The sequence below is a fragment of the Amphibalanus amphitrite genome, unplaced genomic scaffold (assembly GCF_019059575.1).
Source record: "Amphibalanus amphitrite isolate SeventyFive unplaced genomic scaffold, NRLGWU_Aamphi_draft 000193F_arrow, whole genome shotgun sequence".
In the NCBI taxonomy this organism is placed as follows: domain Eukaryota; kingdom Metazoa; phylum Arthropoda; class Thecostraca; order Balanomorpha; family Balanidae; genus Amphibalanus; species Amphibalanus amphitrite.
In genome coordinates, this window is record NW_024881688.1 from 264047 (window position 1) to 282995 (window position 18949).

Below are 18949 nucleotides of genomic sequence, written 5' to 3' on the forward strand. Positions count from 1 at the left end.
CCTTTAGACTATCCAAGCTATTTGAAATAACTGCTTATCAGCTGAGAAAACGTCTGGGTTTAAAAATATCGACTCTCACGGAAATGAACCATGACGTTTGCTTTAAACACATTTTTAGTGGCACTCCATTTTTGTTCGTTTTGTAATTGTAACAGTTCCGTCACTTTGTTTACATCGGTCCCACCCCACTTCCAGTCGGCAGGTCCTCAGCGTCCCCTCCCGTCCCGCTCTGACCCATATCCTCCTCCCGGTTCCGCTCGAAGGTCGCCACTCGTCCCTTTCCGCTTCCCGCGCCACCGTCACCGCCGAACCACTGTCAGCTATGTGCCACCGAGCGGTGCTCATCATTAGCACGAGGTAGCCGACCTCCTCGACACCCGGGGCCGCGCGCAACAACGGCCCACATGACACAGCGGTCCCCGAGTCACCGAGACCGATCGGCATGGCAATGGGTCCTGGGTGCGTTTAATGAGACGCCAGCGTGGATCGATGCGCTCATCGAGTACCTGAGATGGTTTCGGCATTTTTCGGCGCTGCAGAAAATCGGTCAGCGCCCGATCATGACTTCCTGAACTCTGTGAAACCTTTGAATCGGCTGACATTTTTACGGCGCTGCGGTGATCTCAGAGTGGCGGGGTCGGCGGCAGTGACCCAGAGGGCGGCGTGGCGGCGCATTCCTGGCGATTTCTCCCTGATACAGGCCGGTCGGGTCATACCTCCGCTGCCAAACCAGCTGGGCCGCCCTGCCGGAGCGGCGGCCGGCCGAGGTACCGCCCGCATACCTGGCGGCGCGGCCGGCGCGGCGCGCGGGCCCTTGTTGCGCGGCGGCCCGGCGGCGGCGGCCGAGTAAAACAGGTGCGCTGCGGTCGGTAGCCACCACAGGCCGCTGAGTGACCGTGCCGGGCGGATCGGCAGACGGAGACGGAGACGGAGACGAGCGGAGAGGCACAGACGGACGGCTGACGGCTGCGGACCAGCAGCCAACCAGACTGCCACCAGCACTGCCCGTAGGGACGAGAGAACGCCCAGAAATAACTCAGGTCAGTCACGTGTGTAGCAGAAACGGGTGACCAATTTCGTTTGTATTTATATTTGTCTCTACTTATAACGTTTATTTCTTACTCCTTAAAAGTTTTCATGTTGATAACACGCGTTAAAAATAATATCCAAAAATCATATTGAACAGTGTAATGATTTGTTTCTAAAACGATTTGCTTATTGAATCGATGAAAAACATCATTACCAAGGCATTGGGTCGTGGGTGCGTTTAATGAGACGCCAGTGTGGAGTTAAAGATAAACCGTTTACCAAGTTCCAAAGCCATCAGGAAATCCAATGCCATATAATACTTATCGTAGGACAAAAAGTAAATAAAGTAAATGAATTATAAGCTCTTCGTCTTTATGCCTCCTTTTTTATGCTCATTTTAGTTTGTACGTGATGTTTTTTTATATCGTAATTTACAATAAATTATTAAATAATATAAAATATAGGGATAAGTAAGGGGATTGCAAGAGTTAAATGGGTCGAATTTGTGGATAAAAGGCTCCCGTAGTAGTCATCATACCGACGCATTCTCATTCACTCCAATTCGATTGAAAAACAGCAATAAGAAAATCTAAAAGCTTATTGCAAGCTACATAGTTACCAGTTAAGGTTGGGATAGATGAAAATCATATATCAAAATATGCATGTGAATTTTGTTCGTATATTTTCAAATATGCTGGGGAGCTGATTCTGTCGGCACCGTTTAATTTCTAAGTCAGCATCTCCGCCCGTTGAGACTTGCATCACCATGCTCGGTCGCTCGGTCCAATGACCTCAGCCTCCATCGACCTGTCCTCGAGTGACTCACCGCTGCACGATGGTGGTGCCTCTCCGTCCGACCGCACCTGCTCTCCGCCCGCATACACGGACGGTGGCGAAACACGCCTTGTCTTTGTTTTATTCCGACGAAAACAATCGGCTAAAAAGTAATTCATTTAGCGAGCTTGACCTTCAGTCATGACCGGAAGGTATTCAGTTGGAATAATCGTGCCCGTGGGCCGACTCTCTCGGTTTGATCTGCTGGGTCTGAAGGTGCGGCAGGGCGTCAGACGGCTCCGGAACGGGTGTGAGTGTGGGGGGGGGGGGTCCAGGTCACTGACACGGGCGCAGTCAAGGTGACGGAGGGGGCGACCCGCCTGCGGCTGATGTGAGGTGGGCTATATGACGGACGACATGTGACGTCATATCAATGTCATCATCGTTCGGGCGACGTCACCCGTCTCTAAATATGCGTGGCCTCGTGCCGCAGTGTGACCGGTCGCTCCCTGTCGCGGAGATGTCGCGGTGATAGCCGGCAGTCGCTCCCGGGCGGGGCGGAAACAATGCCGGTCCGGTCCGGATGTTTTCGTTCCGTTCCGTGAACTATGCAGGCGGCGACAGTGGCCACAGGTCAACGGTAGAGGTTTAGGGAGCATCTTATCGACATCTCACATCGGATGTTTACTGAAAACAATGCGCTGAAGGGTCATTTATTGCCAGAAGGTCTGGGTCTTTGACAATCAATTGATCTCACTATCTCACTATGTTCATACCTATCGTGCTTTAGGCTCTTCACTTAATCACGATATCGGCAATAGAGAGAGTTAATTAATTGTTGTACTGGCACTTGTAGGTGAGTGAGCTTGCAGGCTTAATAGGTATCAATTTGTTGCAAAGTTGCAAAATAACGTCAGACTTGGAAGGGCGATGCTACATACCGATAACGTCTCATCATATTTCCGCGAACATCTACAAAACCGTTCCAGTCACTGCTCTTGCAGAGCCTCGTGGGCGATTCCAATTACATTTCCGCGCGTGAAGAGACGCCTCTCGGCGCGTTACGCAAGGCCGGTCGGCGGATTAGTCAGCGCTGGGATGGGCAGTTCCGGACCCACGGAGACCTGACCTGTCGGGGTTTAAATTACACGCGTCGGCGCATCTCCCTCACAAGTGGTCTGACCTCTGCTGGCCAGAACAGGCTGGACGGAGTGTCATTCACCGAGTCAGGGTCCTCCCCAGTCACTGTGTCACCGTAAAAAGTACAGGTGGAGGGGACCTCACGACTCACGGCGGTAGACCGTCGCCGGCCTCCATCGAACGGCATCACGCCTGTTTTCCGATAGGTACGGAGTGGTTTGAGCGATTAAGGCGCGTGTGAAAAACATCCGCTGCGGCCGGGCTGATGTCGATTTATCACATTTACTGGTGACGGGGCGTCAAGTTCACGCCCTCCGCCGTGCCGCCCGGACAAACAGTGGCGGTACGGTCACCGACCCACCAACCACCGTGCCGTGGTCTCGAGCCAGAGATGTGAGGCCACGGACCACCAGCCGTGGTCCCGGGCCAGAGATGTGAGACCACGGACCACCGGCCGTGGTCCCGGGCCAGAGATGTGAGGCCACGGTCCACGGCAAGGGGCCGCAGACCATAGATTATACGAACAAGAGCTTATTGACATAAAGCACTGATATGCTGGCGCAACTTGCGCATCACAATCTTCTGGTGATCTTGTGTTGATTGTATTTGCTTTGGTGATGCCAAGGTTTCAAAGTCACGATCCCCATCACCCCTTTTGTCATCGCGTGGCCACGCGACACGGCTGATTGGGACCGCACGCGGCCGGCGACTGTCCCCTGCGGCAGATAACGGCGATCGGCCCGCTACCAGCGGTATAAGGGACAGATGGCCGCGGCTCGGCGGACTGAGGACCGGCCGCAGCTGGCGGCAGAGAACTCACGCGCAGACAGAGACGGTTGGATGGAGACCGAGACTTGTGTTTGGGCCGCGAACGGCGCTTCAGCTGTGATGGTGGAGTGAGTCCTTCGCGTGATCGGCTGGCCGCTAGCGCTGCTGAGAATTTCCTGCATTGCACGTCACTTTGCACGCCCGGGCAGTTAGATTTCTGGAAATATGATGCCACTTCAAAGAACGTGGTCAATATTATCTTGCATAGCATTGTATGCGTGCTGCAACTTGTTGCAAATAGCAGCATGGTAAAATATCGAGACTTGGAACAGCTCCAGTTTTAGCAGCCCACCCGCGCTCCCGTTCACCAGCGCACGTGGTCGGTGCCGGGACAGGCACGTCTCTCGGCCCGGCTCGGCGCACGAACGGTGGCTTCACTGGGGCGAGACGGGCTCGCTGGCTCGGAACACGGCCGAAAAACGATAGCCCGTCTCCGTGGCGGAGTTCGCACGCCGTCACACACGAAACGGCACGGGAAGGAAGGCCGGCGAGCGACCGAGAGATGCGTGTGGTGACCGCTGCCGTGGCTGGACTTGGAGGGCAGTGCTACCGGTGCCAAAGAAAGATGGAACCGGCGAACACATTACAAAGACGTCTGTAAGAACCAGCAAAGGACGAGAATCCATATATGCATAACGCTAAATAGTTCATAAGAATGTAGCAACCACACACACGCATCACTTGTTTTTGTGTTGTGACGTGTTGTGTCGAAACCGTTTGTTACCGGCTGGTAAACATCCTATGGTATGTGTATCGGCGTCCGACCGGCACCGTCAGACTCACGGCTGGCTGGGTGGGAGGGTATCATTACCCCGCCCCGGCCACGGTCCTGACTGTAATGAGACGGCCCGTTACCGACCACCGGTATCGACCGTCCTTCTCCGTTACCGATCACTGGTATCGACCGTCCCTCTCCGTTACCGATCACCGGTAAAGGCCGTCCTCGTGTGTCGCTCGGGCCAGCAGAGCGGTACGGAGCGCTCCATCGGCCACGGAAGGAGAATCTCCGTGACAGAGGTGCCAGCGCGGACAGACACCGTCACAGGCTGACATCCAGAGACGGGTGGAGCCTCCGCGGAACCGAGCCGCTCTGATCTGTTTATGTCAGGTGCTGGCAAAACACATTACGATCCGACGCATCGCTTCAAGATAATCCGTCAATTTCGTTACGCTTGACAGACCACGCTGCAACACATCATATAATGCAGGTAATGTGCAGATAAAATCCCTGTGTCACCCCAGTGCGCGCAGTAGGGCTAAATGAGGCTTACTTGCAGTATTTGTGCGCGCGAGGCTGTCGCGGTATGCACTCCTGCAGACCAGCAGGATGTTTGTAGCGGCACACTCACCGACCGCGGTACATTGCGGCACGGTGTCGGCTCTGGGACCCGCCGCAGGCGTCTGAGCGGTACTGCCAGTGGGACGGCGCCGACCCTGCCCCCGGGCCGCCTCCCACGGCTCCCACGTGTCCGTTAGATGCCTTCCGAGGCCGGCACGGGCCGATTCGGTTCCGCTCGGCTCCAGCCAGTAACCGCCGGCTATTCACACACACTCGGTCTTGCGTCATGTCCGATCCACCCGACTGTCGACGCGGTGGTTTGTCTTCACCGGACCGGAGCGCAGCAGCAACCTGTTCCGCTGGCCGTGACTAAGGCACGAGCTGGAGAATATCTGAGACATTCAGTGTTGGCATGCCGCAAAGATATGAATACCCACTCACGAATATCAGGCATGTGGCCGATAGGCTGAGCGTCCACCGGGTATAATCTCAGAGAAGCCTGTAGTCTATGCGTTCCTTGTAGCCTGTTGAAATTCCATGGCGTTCAGTCTCCGGCCTTCTGTCTTCTCTCAGTCCCGTTGATCAATCACTAGTCTCCACGTCAATTCGGTATTTCCCCCTATATATCGGGTCACATCCGTGTCAGCGCCCTGACTCAGCCGTTCCCTCAGTCCCGGCGCTCCGTCCGCCGGTATGTCTGCCGGCGTCCGGCGGGTCCCCGCAGTCTCCGGTGGGATGTACCCGACCTCAGACACCTCTCTGTCTGCAGGTCACTGGTCTGACCCACAGCTGATTCACTGCCCTCACCCCCTCAGTAACGGTGACCGGCATTGGACGCCGGCGGCCCTGCAGTCAGTACGGCCCTGCCTCTGACCTGTCTGACCCGGGCGGCGCCCTCCGACCGTTACGGGTCGCCCGGCCGGTCTCAGTATGGGTCACACGCCGAGACCAGCACGGAATGTCGTAAATATAGCGGCGGGGCGGACCGGCCAGCGCTGCATGGGGTGTGTGGTGAGCGTCTGGAGCGACCGGCTCCGCTTCCGGGCGGGGGAGGGAGATTCCCAGACACGAGCCGGAGGATTGACCTACTGAGCGGAGTGGGGCGAGAAAAAACGGCAACAGCTGGGGATTATCCCTCTCTGCAGCACTTGCGGAGCTGCAGCGACTGGAAGGAGAAGTGTTAGCAGGGAACCGGATCACATGGCTTAAGAGGAACTTAGTCTTTCTGTTTGTCCAGGAAGTTATTTTTTAACCAGCTCAAAGTCGCCTTACTGTTATCATGCATTGCGTATAACGTTTATCGGTATAAAGGCTTTATTATAAAAGATTTGTGGAAATATAAGGAAATATATGCCCCAACCGCGAGCGTCACTTAAAGTCATTCAGCCATAACGGAGTACTGTCGACAACCGTCACGGACCATGGGCGAAACTAAAATCCGGCAGACGTGGGCCGCTGTTGAGATTTGCTGGCGCGGCGACCAGTCCGTGTTATCGCCACATTAGTATTCTGTTGCTCCGCTGCCGCTTCTGTGCCAAGTCGCCGTGACTCCGAGAGGTGCTTCCTGGTGCCTCTGCCCCCGCCTCACGACCCGTGGGCCGCAGCAGCCGTCGGTCCGACCCGCCAGCTGACCGCGCCGGCCGCTCGTGGGCCCTCCCTGAGCGGGCAGCTCGCCGACGCTGTCCGTCGGCAGCACCACGCGCCGCGCCGTAACGGTCTCCGCCGCGACGCCAGCGCCGCATCTGTCGCGCCGCCGGTCAAGGTCAGCGCGGTCGTTGACCCCGTGTGGGAGAGTCAGACCGCCGCCGCCGCCGGCACCGGCCGACGACGACGCCGGATTCGGTTTTAATCAGCGTTAGATTGGCGGGGTGGTGAATTGGCTAAAACCGCGGCTTCACCACTAACGAGAGCAGATCAGCGGCGCCAGCTGCGGCCGAAACGCCGCGCCACCATCCGCGTCCCCACCGCACCGACCGAGCCATGGGCGACACGCCGAGCGGCACATCTTATTGTTGCACGCTGTCACGGTGCGGTTTTCACAACCAGAAAAACGTGCGCTCACCAGTGCAGAACCGCGACATTGTGAAGGATTGCGCGCGCCGCTGGGATCCGCCGGCCGGGCAATGACCGACAGTGACCTGCTCCGGTCCCTGCTCCGCCGGCCTGCATGGCAGCCGAGCGCGAGCGGCAGATACTGCAGTGCGGCAGTGCGCGGTAACACCACGAGCGGCCGCCGGGAACTGCAATGGTGAATAGGGCTGTAACCGACCGGCCGGGAAACTGTCGCGATGGAGATTGCAGTGTCGCATAGGGCGCAAACCGGCCGGCAGCGGAGACTGCAATAAGGCAGTGCGCAGTAACACCAGCAGCGGCCGCCGGGGACGGAGCGGCGGCGGAGACTGCAATGCAATATAGGGCTCTAACCGAGCGGGCACTGGAGACTGCGATGCGGCAGTGCGTGGTAACACCACGGGGACAGCAGTGGCGGGGGCGGTGTGGCGTGTCCAAGTCGCGGCCATTTGTCTAATTAATCGGACAGCCGCGCCGGCTGAGACGGCGGACGGTAATGGCTTGCATCCGGCGGGGGAGGGTCGGTCTAGAAGGAAGGAGGAAAGGGAAGGACACGGGGCTAGTGTGGGGCATATGGACGACCTTGGCTGGTCCAACGACATGGAGCGCCTGAACAGCCTCGAGGCTTTGAGGACAAATAAAGGCTCCGTCTGAGAGAGATGTAACAGAACAAAAGGAACAGCGGATTAAAAGCCGTTCAGAAACTTTTAGTTCCAGTCGGCCATAAAAGCTGGATGTTGGAAGCTATTCAGCCCACCAATAGCTAGCTCGTAAAAAACTGACAACAGTGATCTATTGATTTAAGAGCCAGATAGTTATAATTCAAGTGGAAATCAAATTAATTTGGATGTATGCTTTTCCCAATAAAATTAATCAGTAGTTACTTGATAATAAACGTTTTGAATTTGAAAGACTGCTGGTTTAACATTTTTCAGACGCTTTTGCCACCTCTTAGTCACGTGCACCGTCTACCGTCTGCCCTTCTCTGACCATCTCCCCCCGTCTCTGCCCACAGCGCCCGACGATGCGCTCCTGTATACTGCTGGCTCTGGTTAGCTGGGCCGCCCTGGCCGCCGCCCAGACCGACTCCTGCTCCGACGAGGACACCAACTTCGAGCTGGTGACCGGCTACGTCTACAGCGCCCCCTCCGACATGCTCGACTCGCGGGCCGGCACGCTGATGCTCGCAGAATGTATCGACATGTGTCGGCAGAACGCCAGCTGCCAGGCGTTTAACTACGAGACCGGACTCTGTGTGCTGATCGACTCCAACGCTGACGCCAATGAGGACGAACCAGGTGAGAAAGAGGAAACGGTGAGAGGGTGAGAGGATCTTACATCACAGAGAGTGAAGTCTTATCTCATCGAATGTGAGGTAGGAGACTCGACATACGATCTCACTTTAGCTGAAATGAGAGTTCAGAAGTGGGCTTGAATTAGTAATCATTCCTGGGGGAGGGGCAAGCTTGGGGCAGCTAAGGCTCATCCTATGGGATTTTCTTAATCGTCCTTCCAGCGTGGATGATCGATAGGCGCCACCTTTGTGTCAAAACTCTCATCTCGCCGTGAGACCTATTGTGTCCATGTCGGCACGACGGGCAGCCATGGAGCACTGTCGGCTCCTTTGATCACCTACAAGGTGAGATAAGGTCCTTTCCCGGCGGGGTTCGTCCGTCATTTGGCGAACAGCGTGTCATCTTGGTGTGATAAATCTTCCACGATGGTGTTCGCCCCTGACCACATCCCGACTATTACCGGGCCTAATGATAACAAACGCAGACGGCCGTTGGAGGAGCTCGGTGGGCCACTTACCTAAGGGGTATACGATCGCAAAAACGCCATTAAACAACCTCCTTAATCACAAATCAGCGCAAAACGCATGAGAAGATATGTCCAAGCTAGTCTGTGTTAGCTCAAAGGCACGCACACACCTTCGCTCTCTTTGGTTGCATCGACCTGTCACGAGGAGGCACGCAGCTAATCACCGGTTTGCGTGCCTTCCTCACGCGTTTTGTTCCTCGGCGCTCGCCTCGCATGCGACCTTCAGCTGTTCAGTATCGTCCGCACGTGACAACCACCGGCGACGGCCGTCAGTGGGGGAGACGGACGGTCAAACCGACCGACCGGGACTGCCCGGGACTGCCCGGGACCGGTCGGACGGGTCAGCGGCCGGCGCCGGATCCCGCCGCCAGCCTCTGACCCAGTTCAGCCTCCCTCCTCCCACCCGCTCCCCGCCCGGCGCGTAAAGAACCAGACAAACGACAACCATTTCCGAGCGGCGGCCGCACATTTTTCTCCGTGGCGTGACTGAGGAGTGACGATAAAGGAAGTGTGCGGGTGGTGAGACAGAACAACTGCCCTCTGTTCTCGATCCTGTTTCTGAATATGACGGTGATCTTGGCGGCACGTGAGGCTCCAAGTGGTGCGTGCATGCTGGACAAAGGGTACAAATTACGTCCAGCAATTACACGTACGGAGAGACGCCGAACAAATGGAAGCTGACGCTTCGCTTGCCAAAGTGCTCCTCATTACTCGTTTAATTTCGGTCGGCACCTGTCAGCGGGCAGCGTTTGACCTTCATGACGGGTGTAATTAGACCCTGGAGCGGCTCCTCTTTAGAGCTTCTGCCGCTGGTAGCCAAATGCCGCCTCTCCCGCCGCCAGACAGCGGCGGCCGAGACCTTGCAAGGCTCTGCGGCCGCCGCTCTCTGTATCGGCACAAACCAGCCGCGACTCCGCCGAGAGGTGGTCCAATCTGGGACGACCACGAGTGGCGGGCCACGCTCGAGCGCTCTGCCGCGGCCGGCGGCGGCGCCTCCGGTGGCCCCGGGTCGTTGCAGAGCGGACGGTAGACGGTGGACGGCGTCACCAGGCATTGACCCGGCCGTCGGGACCGGCAGATGGCGGCGCTCAGACCACATGGCGCGCCGGAGAACCGGTGACCAGCCGCACTCACACACAGAGAACGGTGATTACCGAGCGGGAACAGATGGTACGGAATCGGCACGAGGAACGGCAGAGATACGGGGAATGAGATAGAGGCGGAGCCATTTAATGGAGCTTAATGCAGGCATGATAGTGCAAGCAAAAGTCATCACTTTTAACTCATCAACACCTGATTCTGCATTCACGCGAAAGTGACGACGTGGCAGTGACCGTGCAGAGGCATTGACTGCAAATTGCAAACAGATGTTTGCGCCAGCATCTGAACGCATCTATAGCAGCCTACTGCCTTGCAACACTCACTCGAAGCTGAAAGCTGAGACGCGCCAGTTCTGTCGAACCATATGCAATATTCATCTGAAACATGCATGAACAGTGCGCCCTGACTCGGATCTGTATCGCATACATTAGCATAGGTCACGGGGCGAGCAGAAGTCTGTCCGGTGCCATCCAATGTCAGGTACAGAAGGCAGCGTGACGTCACGCCGTCTCGGCCGGATCTCATGAGGTCACCTGACCCGCTCCCCGACCTCTCCCGTACCTCAGCCCACCAGCCGCCCCGACCACACGCCATGGGTAAAATATGGGCATCGCCCGCTATCATCACGGTAAATGCCCATAAAGAGCGTAACCAACGCACAGCCTGGGGGTATTTATGAGCCCTCCCTCCCCTTCCCAGAGCGCCGGCCGTCTGAGGTCACTGACCGCGACCACAAACACAGTAGACATTGTGTTGAGCTGCGGCCATTGTGTCAACACACAGAGTGTGGGAGTGTTCCGCCCCGAACGGCAGAGGCCACTGCTCCGCGCCAGCAGAGGCATGCGGGTGTGTGCACTCTAACCCATTCGGCACGGCAAACACACACAGACACACAAACACATACGCAATGGGATCCAGTCATGGCATGCCACCAACTCGCTTTGGCTATGAACGCATGTGCTTTCTCCTTCTTTCTCTCTATCTCCTCTTTATCTGGCACCCACCCACCCGCTCGCCTCATTCACTAAATGAAAATTGCGAGAAAATTGTGTTGTGAGCCTTAGCCTCCTTCACAAAATGCCACACATTATCTCAACAAGAGCGCATAAGAAAGATACCTTCCCCATATCTCCAAATCCCAAGCTCCAGCCTTCACACTCATGCGTTCACTGTAGACGCTAATGTATGCGGCTGCTCCCGCTGGGCAGCTCCGATGCTGTTGGTTCAGCAGTCACCATGGGGTAGCGTCGCCCCACCCGGTCAGTCACTGCATTATGGATGGGTTACACAGGCGGTGACGGGGGCCAGCGAGCCCGCTGAACGGTCCCAGTGGTCATCGGTCACGGGGTATCGGTCAGCGGGGGTGATCGGTCAGATGATCCGATCACTGGTTTTACAGTGCAGCAATGGCGGAAATATGTAAACGATGCCACGTTCGCCATGTTCAAGCCACGGTCAATGACCTCTGGTGCGGCCACTGGAGATTTACTTAACCAGCCCGTCAATGCAGCCAACTGGTTTAGTCGGAAGTTGGGATGCTTCGGTCACACATGCCATTGATAGATTTGTGAGGTTTAATGTCAACGTTGCCATTCCTCGTTTGATGGGGATGATGTCACTCGCTGATTCGTCACCACTGTCGTGTCCAGCTACATGTAGACGCTGTGTCTGATGCGCGTGCTGAGCTCACCACTGACCGGTCTGCCGTCTGTGTGTTTCAGAGGCTCTCACCGTGTCCCAGTTCCCCGTCTTCACCATGTACGTCCAGAAGATGTGCTACGCCGGCGCCCCCAAGTGCAGCAGCGCGTGGGCCTTCGAGCGCGTGCAGAACTTCACCCTGGCCGGGGTGGAGAAGAAGTCAGTCCCGGCGACCAGCCGGCTGGACTGTCAGAAGGCCTGCCTCAGCGAGACCGAGTTTGTCTGCAGGTGAGAAGCGGCACAGATCTTCCACCGGTTCCTGAAGTAGCTGCCCTGCCGGTTTGGGTGAACTCTCACCCACCTCCTGTAATAGCTGCTCAGGGTTAGCGGTTCTGCGGGATAAACTAAAACACTCGGCCTAGTTCTGGTTAGGACTGTTATTAACGAAATAAGATCATGGTAAGTTTCACTACTCCATTATCCTTCCGATAGAAATTACCACCCTCAACTCAAGACTCGTCCGAATCACGCGATAGAAATTATAACGTCACCTAATGCCCTTAATCTTGGATACGGGCCCGAATTTCCCACTGGATATGAAACATGTAGTGGTCCATCAGAAATAATCGGGGTCCAAAACAACGCATTAGATAAAGCTGGCTGTCCGTTTCGACGAGTCTCACGAGTGGCTGCCTTCAACAGTTGCAAGCAAAATGTAATCGTTTCGAGATAAAACGACATTGGCGTTTAGCCAGCCCAAGGTCAAGTCGCTATTACCCGGGCGTCCCATAACTCGCTGTGGGGTGTTATCATTTGGACAGCTGGTCACGCGAGACCCATCCAATCGGCTCTCCAGCGGCCGTCGCTCCTCTGCCGTCTCGGCCGAATGATTCTAGTGGAGAGACTCCGGGAGGAAATCCCGGCCCGTCGAGCCGCCCGCCGGCTCCCCGGACGGTCATCACGCGGTGGTGGGCGTCCTATCGTCATCAGTCACTTCACTGTGACGTCATCAGTCCGCTCGGGTCACTGAGGGTCACCGACCGGCCGGCCAGTGCCTCAGCTCCGACCACCAGCACAGAACCTGGCTGTCCAGTTCCGTGGGAGTGGTCCGAAGCCGCGCTAAATCTGCGTCGGACAGGCCTGTCTATTTTGGGAGGTCGTGTGAGAGCTCCGTCTATCTGTTTAACTACGCCCTCAGTACGCGGGGAAGTTGAAGATAGAAGGAATCTCTTGTTTGGTCGAGTAGGATAAACATGACAGTCACCGTTGGACGAAGAAAACAAGTGCGCTGACCTCAAGTTACTTGCAGAGTCTGTGGTTACTCTGGTCATCCCCACTACATTGTAGGAGAAGAATGCACTTTTGTGTGACAGTCAGAGTCACCATTGTCGCGATGACTCCGCTGAGTGTACACTACAGTGGCTCCTCGAGTCATGTCGGCTGCTGCCGGATATACGACGCTAACCGACCGGCGGTGGGGACTACCTGTTTGGTGGAGACTCCAACGAGGCATAGGGCGCTAGCCCGATTGACGCAAGGACTGCAACGTCACATAAGGCCCTAACCAGGAAGCCAGTAGAGAGACTTCAGAGCGGTATAGGACCCTAACCAGCCATTAGGGAGACTGCAGCGTCACATAGGGTACTTCTGACCACCCGGAGCGGAGACCGCAACGTCGCATAGGGCACTAACTGGCCTACTGCGGAGACTGCAGTGTGGCATAGGCCTCTAACTGGCCTACCGCGGAGACTGCAGTGCGGCATATGACACTAACTAGCCTGCCGGGGAGACTGCAGTGCGGTATAGGGCACTAACCACCCGGTATGATACTTCTATGTGGAGACTGCAATGCGGCATAAGGCTCTAACCAGCTGGTGCAGTGAAGAGACTGAAATGCCGCATAGGGCTCTAATCAGCCGGTGCAGTGGGGAGACTACAATGCCGCATAGGGCTCTAACCAGCCTACCGCGGCGACCGCAGTGTGGAGACTGCATTGCAGTGTAGGGCACTAACCGACCAGTGACGAAGGTCGGAGACTGCCAGTAACCGCCGTCCCGCCCTTTTCGGGACCGGGCTACCGGGACCGAGACCTCACTGGACCGGGACGAAATGGGGACCATGTCCGAACAGTTAACTGGACCGGGTCCAAGCGGGGAGCGGGACCGGGTCCCAGCGGGGAGAGGGACCATGTCCTGAGCGAGAAGACACGCCCAGAACACATGTCTATCGGTACCGTCTAACGGTGAATGGCTGACCCTCGTTAGAGCCTCAGTAAAAGGCGACTCGATAGCCGCAGTATAGGAAGACTCTCACCCGTGGTAACGGCCCGCCAGCCCCACCCCGCTGTAAGGCTGGAGAGTCGGACGAGACGAACAGGTGGATGACCGCAGCTCGGCGTGGACGGGCCGAGCGGCAGCTGTGTGCGGCTCGGCCCAGCTGTCCGACCGACCGCTCTCCGTGACTGACGGTGGGGAATCAGACCACAACCTGGGCAGTCTGTGGGTGCCACGGCCGCCCCGAGCCGGCCGCGACACGTAACGTCACGCCGCGTGACGCCTCGGCCGAGATGTGACGCTGCCTGACCACCCTGTCACGCCGACCGCCGGGTCATAACGGTCACTGCCGAGCCAGTACCCAAAAACAGCACCCCGGGCGCGTGCGGTGGCGGGACGGGCTCCTCCCACTGCGCGACTTATGCACGGTGTGTCACATTGATAAATCAACAAAACAACGAGAATGCAAGACGAATACGAAAGAGCTGAGTCAGACTTCTGAGCGGTCGTCAGGCTTCTGAACACGGAGTGTTCCTAACTCTTATGTGACCGGTTTGGACGGGTCATCCCTCCCGCTCCACACGGTCGACGGGTCACCCGGTGCCTGTCGTTGACCCCGGCTCATCGTCCGAACGGTAATTTACGAGCCATTGTCGCCCGCGATGCGGAAATTGTTAGGCACGCGCAGCCGACCAAGCTTTACATTACGGCGTGATGGCGTCGTTAAAGTTGACCCGCGAGGTGTTGTCCATGGCAGGGGTGCTCGTAACTTCATTTGTTGGGGAGCTATTGTGGTGTTAATTGTATGATGGTGTCCCATATTTTGCTAATGACGGTGTGTCTATGGAAGTGATAACAGTACACCATTGTTGAGAGTATAGGAGAAAAAGTATTCAAGCGGCATACTTCCGGCAAGGGTGTCAGTGGTACCTATCTTGCTAAAGTGTAAAGTATGTATCGTGCTTTGGAGCCTCTCCCTCCTCCCCGGGCCGGGAAGAGAGGCTGGCGGGTAGCAGCCTACCCGCTCCGTGTCTCACAGCGCCCTCTCTGCGTCACCGCCCCAGTGTCTGACGGCGCCCTCTCTGCCCTTCCCCAGGTCGGCTGCGTTCACGGCAGCGGACGGCACCTGCTCCCTATCCGACATGGACCGGCACACGACCGCCGGCATGGGCGTGTTCCGACCTGCCGAGGGCACCGACTACCTCGAGAACAACTGCATCGAGGAGCCCGTGAAGCTCTGCGAGTTCCAGAAGATCGACGGGCGCATCCTGAAGACGGTCGACTCGGTGCACCAGGAGGTGGAGTCAATTGAAGCGTGCCGTGAGCTCTGTCTGTCGGCCAGTTTCCGCTGCCACACGTACGACTACAACGATACCGGGGACCAGGTGTGCCGGCTGAGCCACCACGCCGCCTCGACGCTCACCCACATCCAGGAGCCGTACCTGGAGATCCCCGGCTCGACCAGCTACGAGCTGAGCTCGTGCTACAACGTCACCATCGACTGCCGCGCCGGAAACATGGTGGCGCGCATCCAGACCAGCAAGATGTTCAACGGCAAGATCTACGCCAAGGGCAACCCCAACACGTGTGTGACGGACGTGGACGGCAGTCTGCAGTTCGAGCTGTCGATGAGCTACACCGACCTCGAGTGCGGCGTGAAGAGGGTCTCGGCCGGACAGTACCAGAACGACGTCGTGCTGCAGCACCACGACCGCATCGTCACCTCTGCCGACCTGGGTCTCAGCGTCCACTGCCGCTACGACCTCAGCAACAAGACGGTCAGCAACGACGTCAACCTGGAGGTCAAGGGCGACATCCAGCCGGTGCTGGAGGAGGAGGCCGTCGTCGACTCGCCGAATGTGCTGATGAGCATCACGGACCCCAACGGCAGCGAGCTGCAGGCGGCCTCTGTCGGCGACCCGCTCAGCCTCCGCTTCCAGATCATGGACCCGATGTCGCCCTACGAGATCTTTGTCCGCGACCTGGTCGCCATGGACGGCTCCAATAGCAACGAGATTCTGCTGATCGACGCCAACGGCTGTCCGACCGACGAGAGCATCCTGCAGGCGCTGCTGCGCGTCAACGGCACCAAGGACCTGGCCTCCGCCTTCGACGCCTTCAAGTTCCCCACCTCGGACGTGGTCCAGTTCCGCGCCATGGTCACGCCGTGCCTGCCCCGCTGTGAGCCGGCCATCTGCGAGACGCGCGACTACGCCGGCACGCTGGGCAAGACGGAGAGCTACGGCCGGCGCCGGCGCAGTCTGGACCGCGTGCGGCGCGACGCCTCCGAGGAGGAGCTGCTCGTCGTGCAGACGATCCGCATCGACGACAAGTACGCAGCGCGCCGGCGGACGGCGGCCGAGGAGCGTCCGAGCCTGGACGGTCCGCGGGTGGAGGCGGCCGCCGACGGGTTCTGCGTCAACACCATGGGCCTGGTGGTGGGCAGCGCGCTCTTCCTGCTGGCTCAGCTGGCCATTATTGCCGCCTGGATGTACGGCTGCCAGCGCCGGCGGCGCTCCAAGCTCGAGGAAACCTACCAGGACAACACGGCCAGCAGCCTGGCGCAGCTGTACGACACGGGCTACTCGGCGCACCGCGCCTGAGTCGCCACCCTGCCGGCCTGGGGCACTTCCCCAGGGTATTCGACAGTGGCTCAGCCACCAGCCAACGTGCCAGCTTCCAGTACAACAGCCGGCATGGCGGTCTCCAGTCCTGCTGTTCTCGCAGACTGAAGTATACCGCGTGGCTCCCAATCTGGCGCTCACCGCCAATTCTGCCAGATTGAAGCCAATATAAATCATTCCCGCAAATCCATCGGTTGCGATGGGCATTTTAGCATAATTTGGGACAACCTTGTGAATCGATGGCATTATTTTTACCCGATCACTTTTGTGAATATCACCAAAGCGTGTGAGCTGAGAGTCTTGCTTGGGAAATCGGTGTGCTGTTAGTTTTTTATATTCGGGAGATAACCCATTTACCAGTTTATGCGCGTTCGTATTGTCTTTGTCAGTATTTAGACCGACAACGAATCTCCCTGTTTGTTTCAAATTGTAGACGGTCTCCCGTAGTCTATAAACCGTTCTGTGTGAGTGACGGACGTCGGTCGGGCCTCAGTTCTGTGATTGTGTGGCCTGACTGCGGTGAGCGGCAGTGTGTGAAGAGTAGGACGTGGTTATTCAAGCCCATCGGCCAGGCGCTGCTCCGTCCGCGCCCCGCGCGTGTCGGACCAGCCGCCTCGCACCGCTTAAATGCACGCCCTTGTTTGTGTGCGAGCGTGAGCGTGACCGTCGAACGGGCTGCTCCTCTGTTCTGTGAGAGAGACACACTGTTAGTTGACCTCAATACCAGTGGCATTATTGATAGTGATTTTTTGTATTGTGTCTATTTATGTTCTGAACGCTGAGCTGCCGTTCAATACAGCTGATAAGATATTATCTTACATGAGTGTTGTTTTGGTGAGACGGCATTCCTGGATGAGTCGGCGAAGATAAGCTGATTTCGACTTAACCCGCGCGGGGCTGGGGGGGGGGTAAATTTTACCCCCCCCTCGCGAATTTTTGCGATATCTCAAAAACGGCGGCGCGCAGCGCCGCCAAACTTTCAGTACCTTTTCCTACATCAATTTGACACGTTCCCTGAAAATTTGAGCGAAATCCGTCGGAAATTTTTTGAGAAATTGATGTTTTAGTGACGTCATGTTCGCCATTTTCGCCTCAAAAACGGCAAAAGTTCAAACGCCGCTAACATCTTCATTTTTAAAGGAATCAAGACGTAACAAAAAAGTTTATACGTAATTTTACTTTGTCTATCAAATGGCTATCTCGGTTTTTTGAAAATTTTGGATTTTGGCCTAAATTTTTTCAAAAAACTGACTTTTTTGGGAAAATCATTATAAAATCCAAAATTTTGAGTCTATCAAAAAAAACGGAATATATGTCAGAGAAGTGGTCTATGTGCACCTACATACCAAATTTTAGAAGAATCAGTTCAAAAATGTGGGAGTTATTCAAAATTTTATGACGTCACGACACACAAAATTTTTGAAAAATGACTTTTTTGGAAGTTCTAGACCTCGTACGGAAACAAAAATAGCACCATTCGATTCGCCGTGAAAAACTGCATCAGATAGACACCTTTTTAGGCCTTAACCCGCGCCCCGTAGGGGGGGGCCGAAACGGCCCCCCCCTGTCCTTTTCGGTCGATATCTCCTAAACGGCTGGAGATATCGCCACCAAACTTTCAGAACCCCTCCGGGCATCAATTTTACACATTGTGACCAAAAATTTTTCCAGAGGCTATGATAGGTTGGCCACAAATGACGTCAGAGTGACGTCATGTTCTGTCATTTTCGACCGAAAAAAGACCTTCGCGAGAAGACCTGTCAGGACTACAGCTTTGAAGATACAGAAAAATGATCAAGACATAAAAGGTGTAGAATTGACAGGGCTACAAAACTGCTATCTCGAATTTTTGAAATTTTTGAGTTTTGACCCCCAAAAATCAAAAAAGCATTTTTTTGGATATATTCGTCAAAAAATCCAAAAAGTTTTTTGAATTTCGAAAAAAACCGGAATATATGTGATAGTGCCTACCGTCTTCTATCTACATACCAAATTTCAGATCGATACCTCGTTTTTTGGCCAAGTTATAGCGAAAAAACTGTTCAAAAATGATGACGTCAAATTTTCAAACTCAATTTTTGGCAATTCTAGAACTCGTAGAGAAAAACGAAGACCACCATTAGACTCCCCGTGACGAGCTGCATCGAATCGATACCCATTTTATGCAAAAATATCAACTTTGAAATTTGACCTAATTTGACCTGACCTTGACCTGACCTTCACAAAAACGTGACCTAGGCTGGCCCCAAAGGCTGCCTAACCCACATAATCGCATTTGTCATGTAAAATGGACCATAAAACATGTATCACACGACACATTCATATTGTGACCCCGGTGACCTGACCTCGCTGTGACCTGACCTGGTATCAGT

The 18949-nt window shown here is 55.8% G+C and overlaps 1 protein-coding gene across 1 annotated transcript; it reads left to right on the forward strand.

The window, feature by feature from the left end:
* The first annotated feature begins 627 nt into the window (after positions 1 to 627).
* LOC122384569 lies at positions 628 to 17395 on the forward strand. Its single transcript, XM_043372108.1, has 4 exons — positions 628 to 1040; positions 8136 to 8418; positions 11764 to 11968; positions 15050 to 17395. The coding sequence occupies exons 2-4, from the start codon at positions 8145 to 8147 to the stop codon at positions 16554 to 16556; spliced, it is 1986 nt and encodes a 661-aa protein (XP_043228043.1). The 5' UTR covers positions 628 to 1040; positions 8136 to 8144; the 3' UTR covers positions 16557 to 17395.
* The last annotated feature ends 1554 nt before the right edge of the window (positions 17396 to 18949 follow it).

What these genes read in the sequence shown, in the direction of transcription:
- LOC122384569 (XM_043372108.1), top strand. Translation starts at nt 8,145, where the DNA reads ATGCGCTCCTGTATACTGCTGGCTCTGGTTAGCTGGGCCGCCCTGGCC. An exon ending in CGCCAATGAGGACGAACCAG is followed by an intron (nt 8,419 to 11,763) that starts GTGAGAAAGAGG and finishes TGTGTGTTTCAG; the next exon opens with AGGCTCTCACCGTGTCCCAG. An exon ending in GAGACCGAGTTTGTCTGCAG is followed by an intron (nt 11,969 to 15,049) that starts GTGAGAAGCGGC and finishes GCCCTTCCCCAG; the next exon opens with GTCGGCTGCGTTCACGGCAG.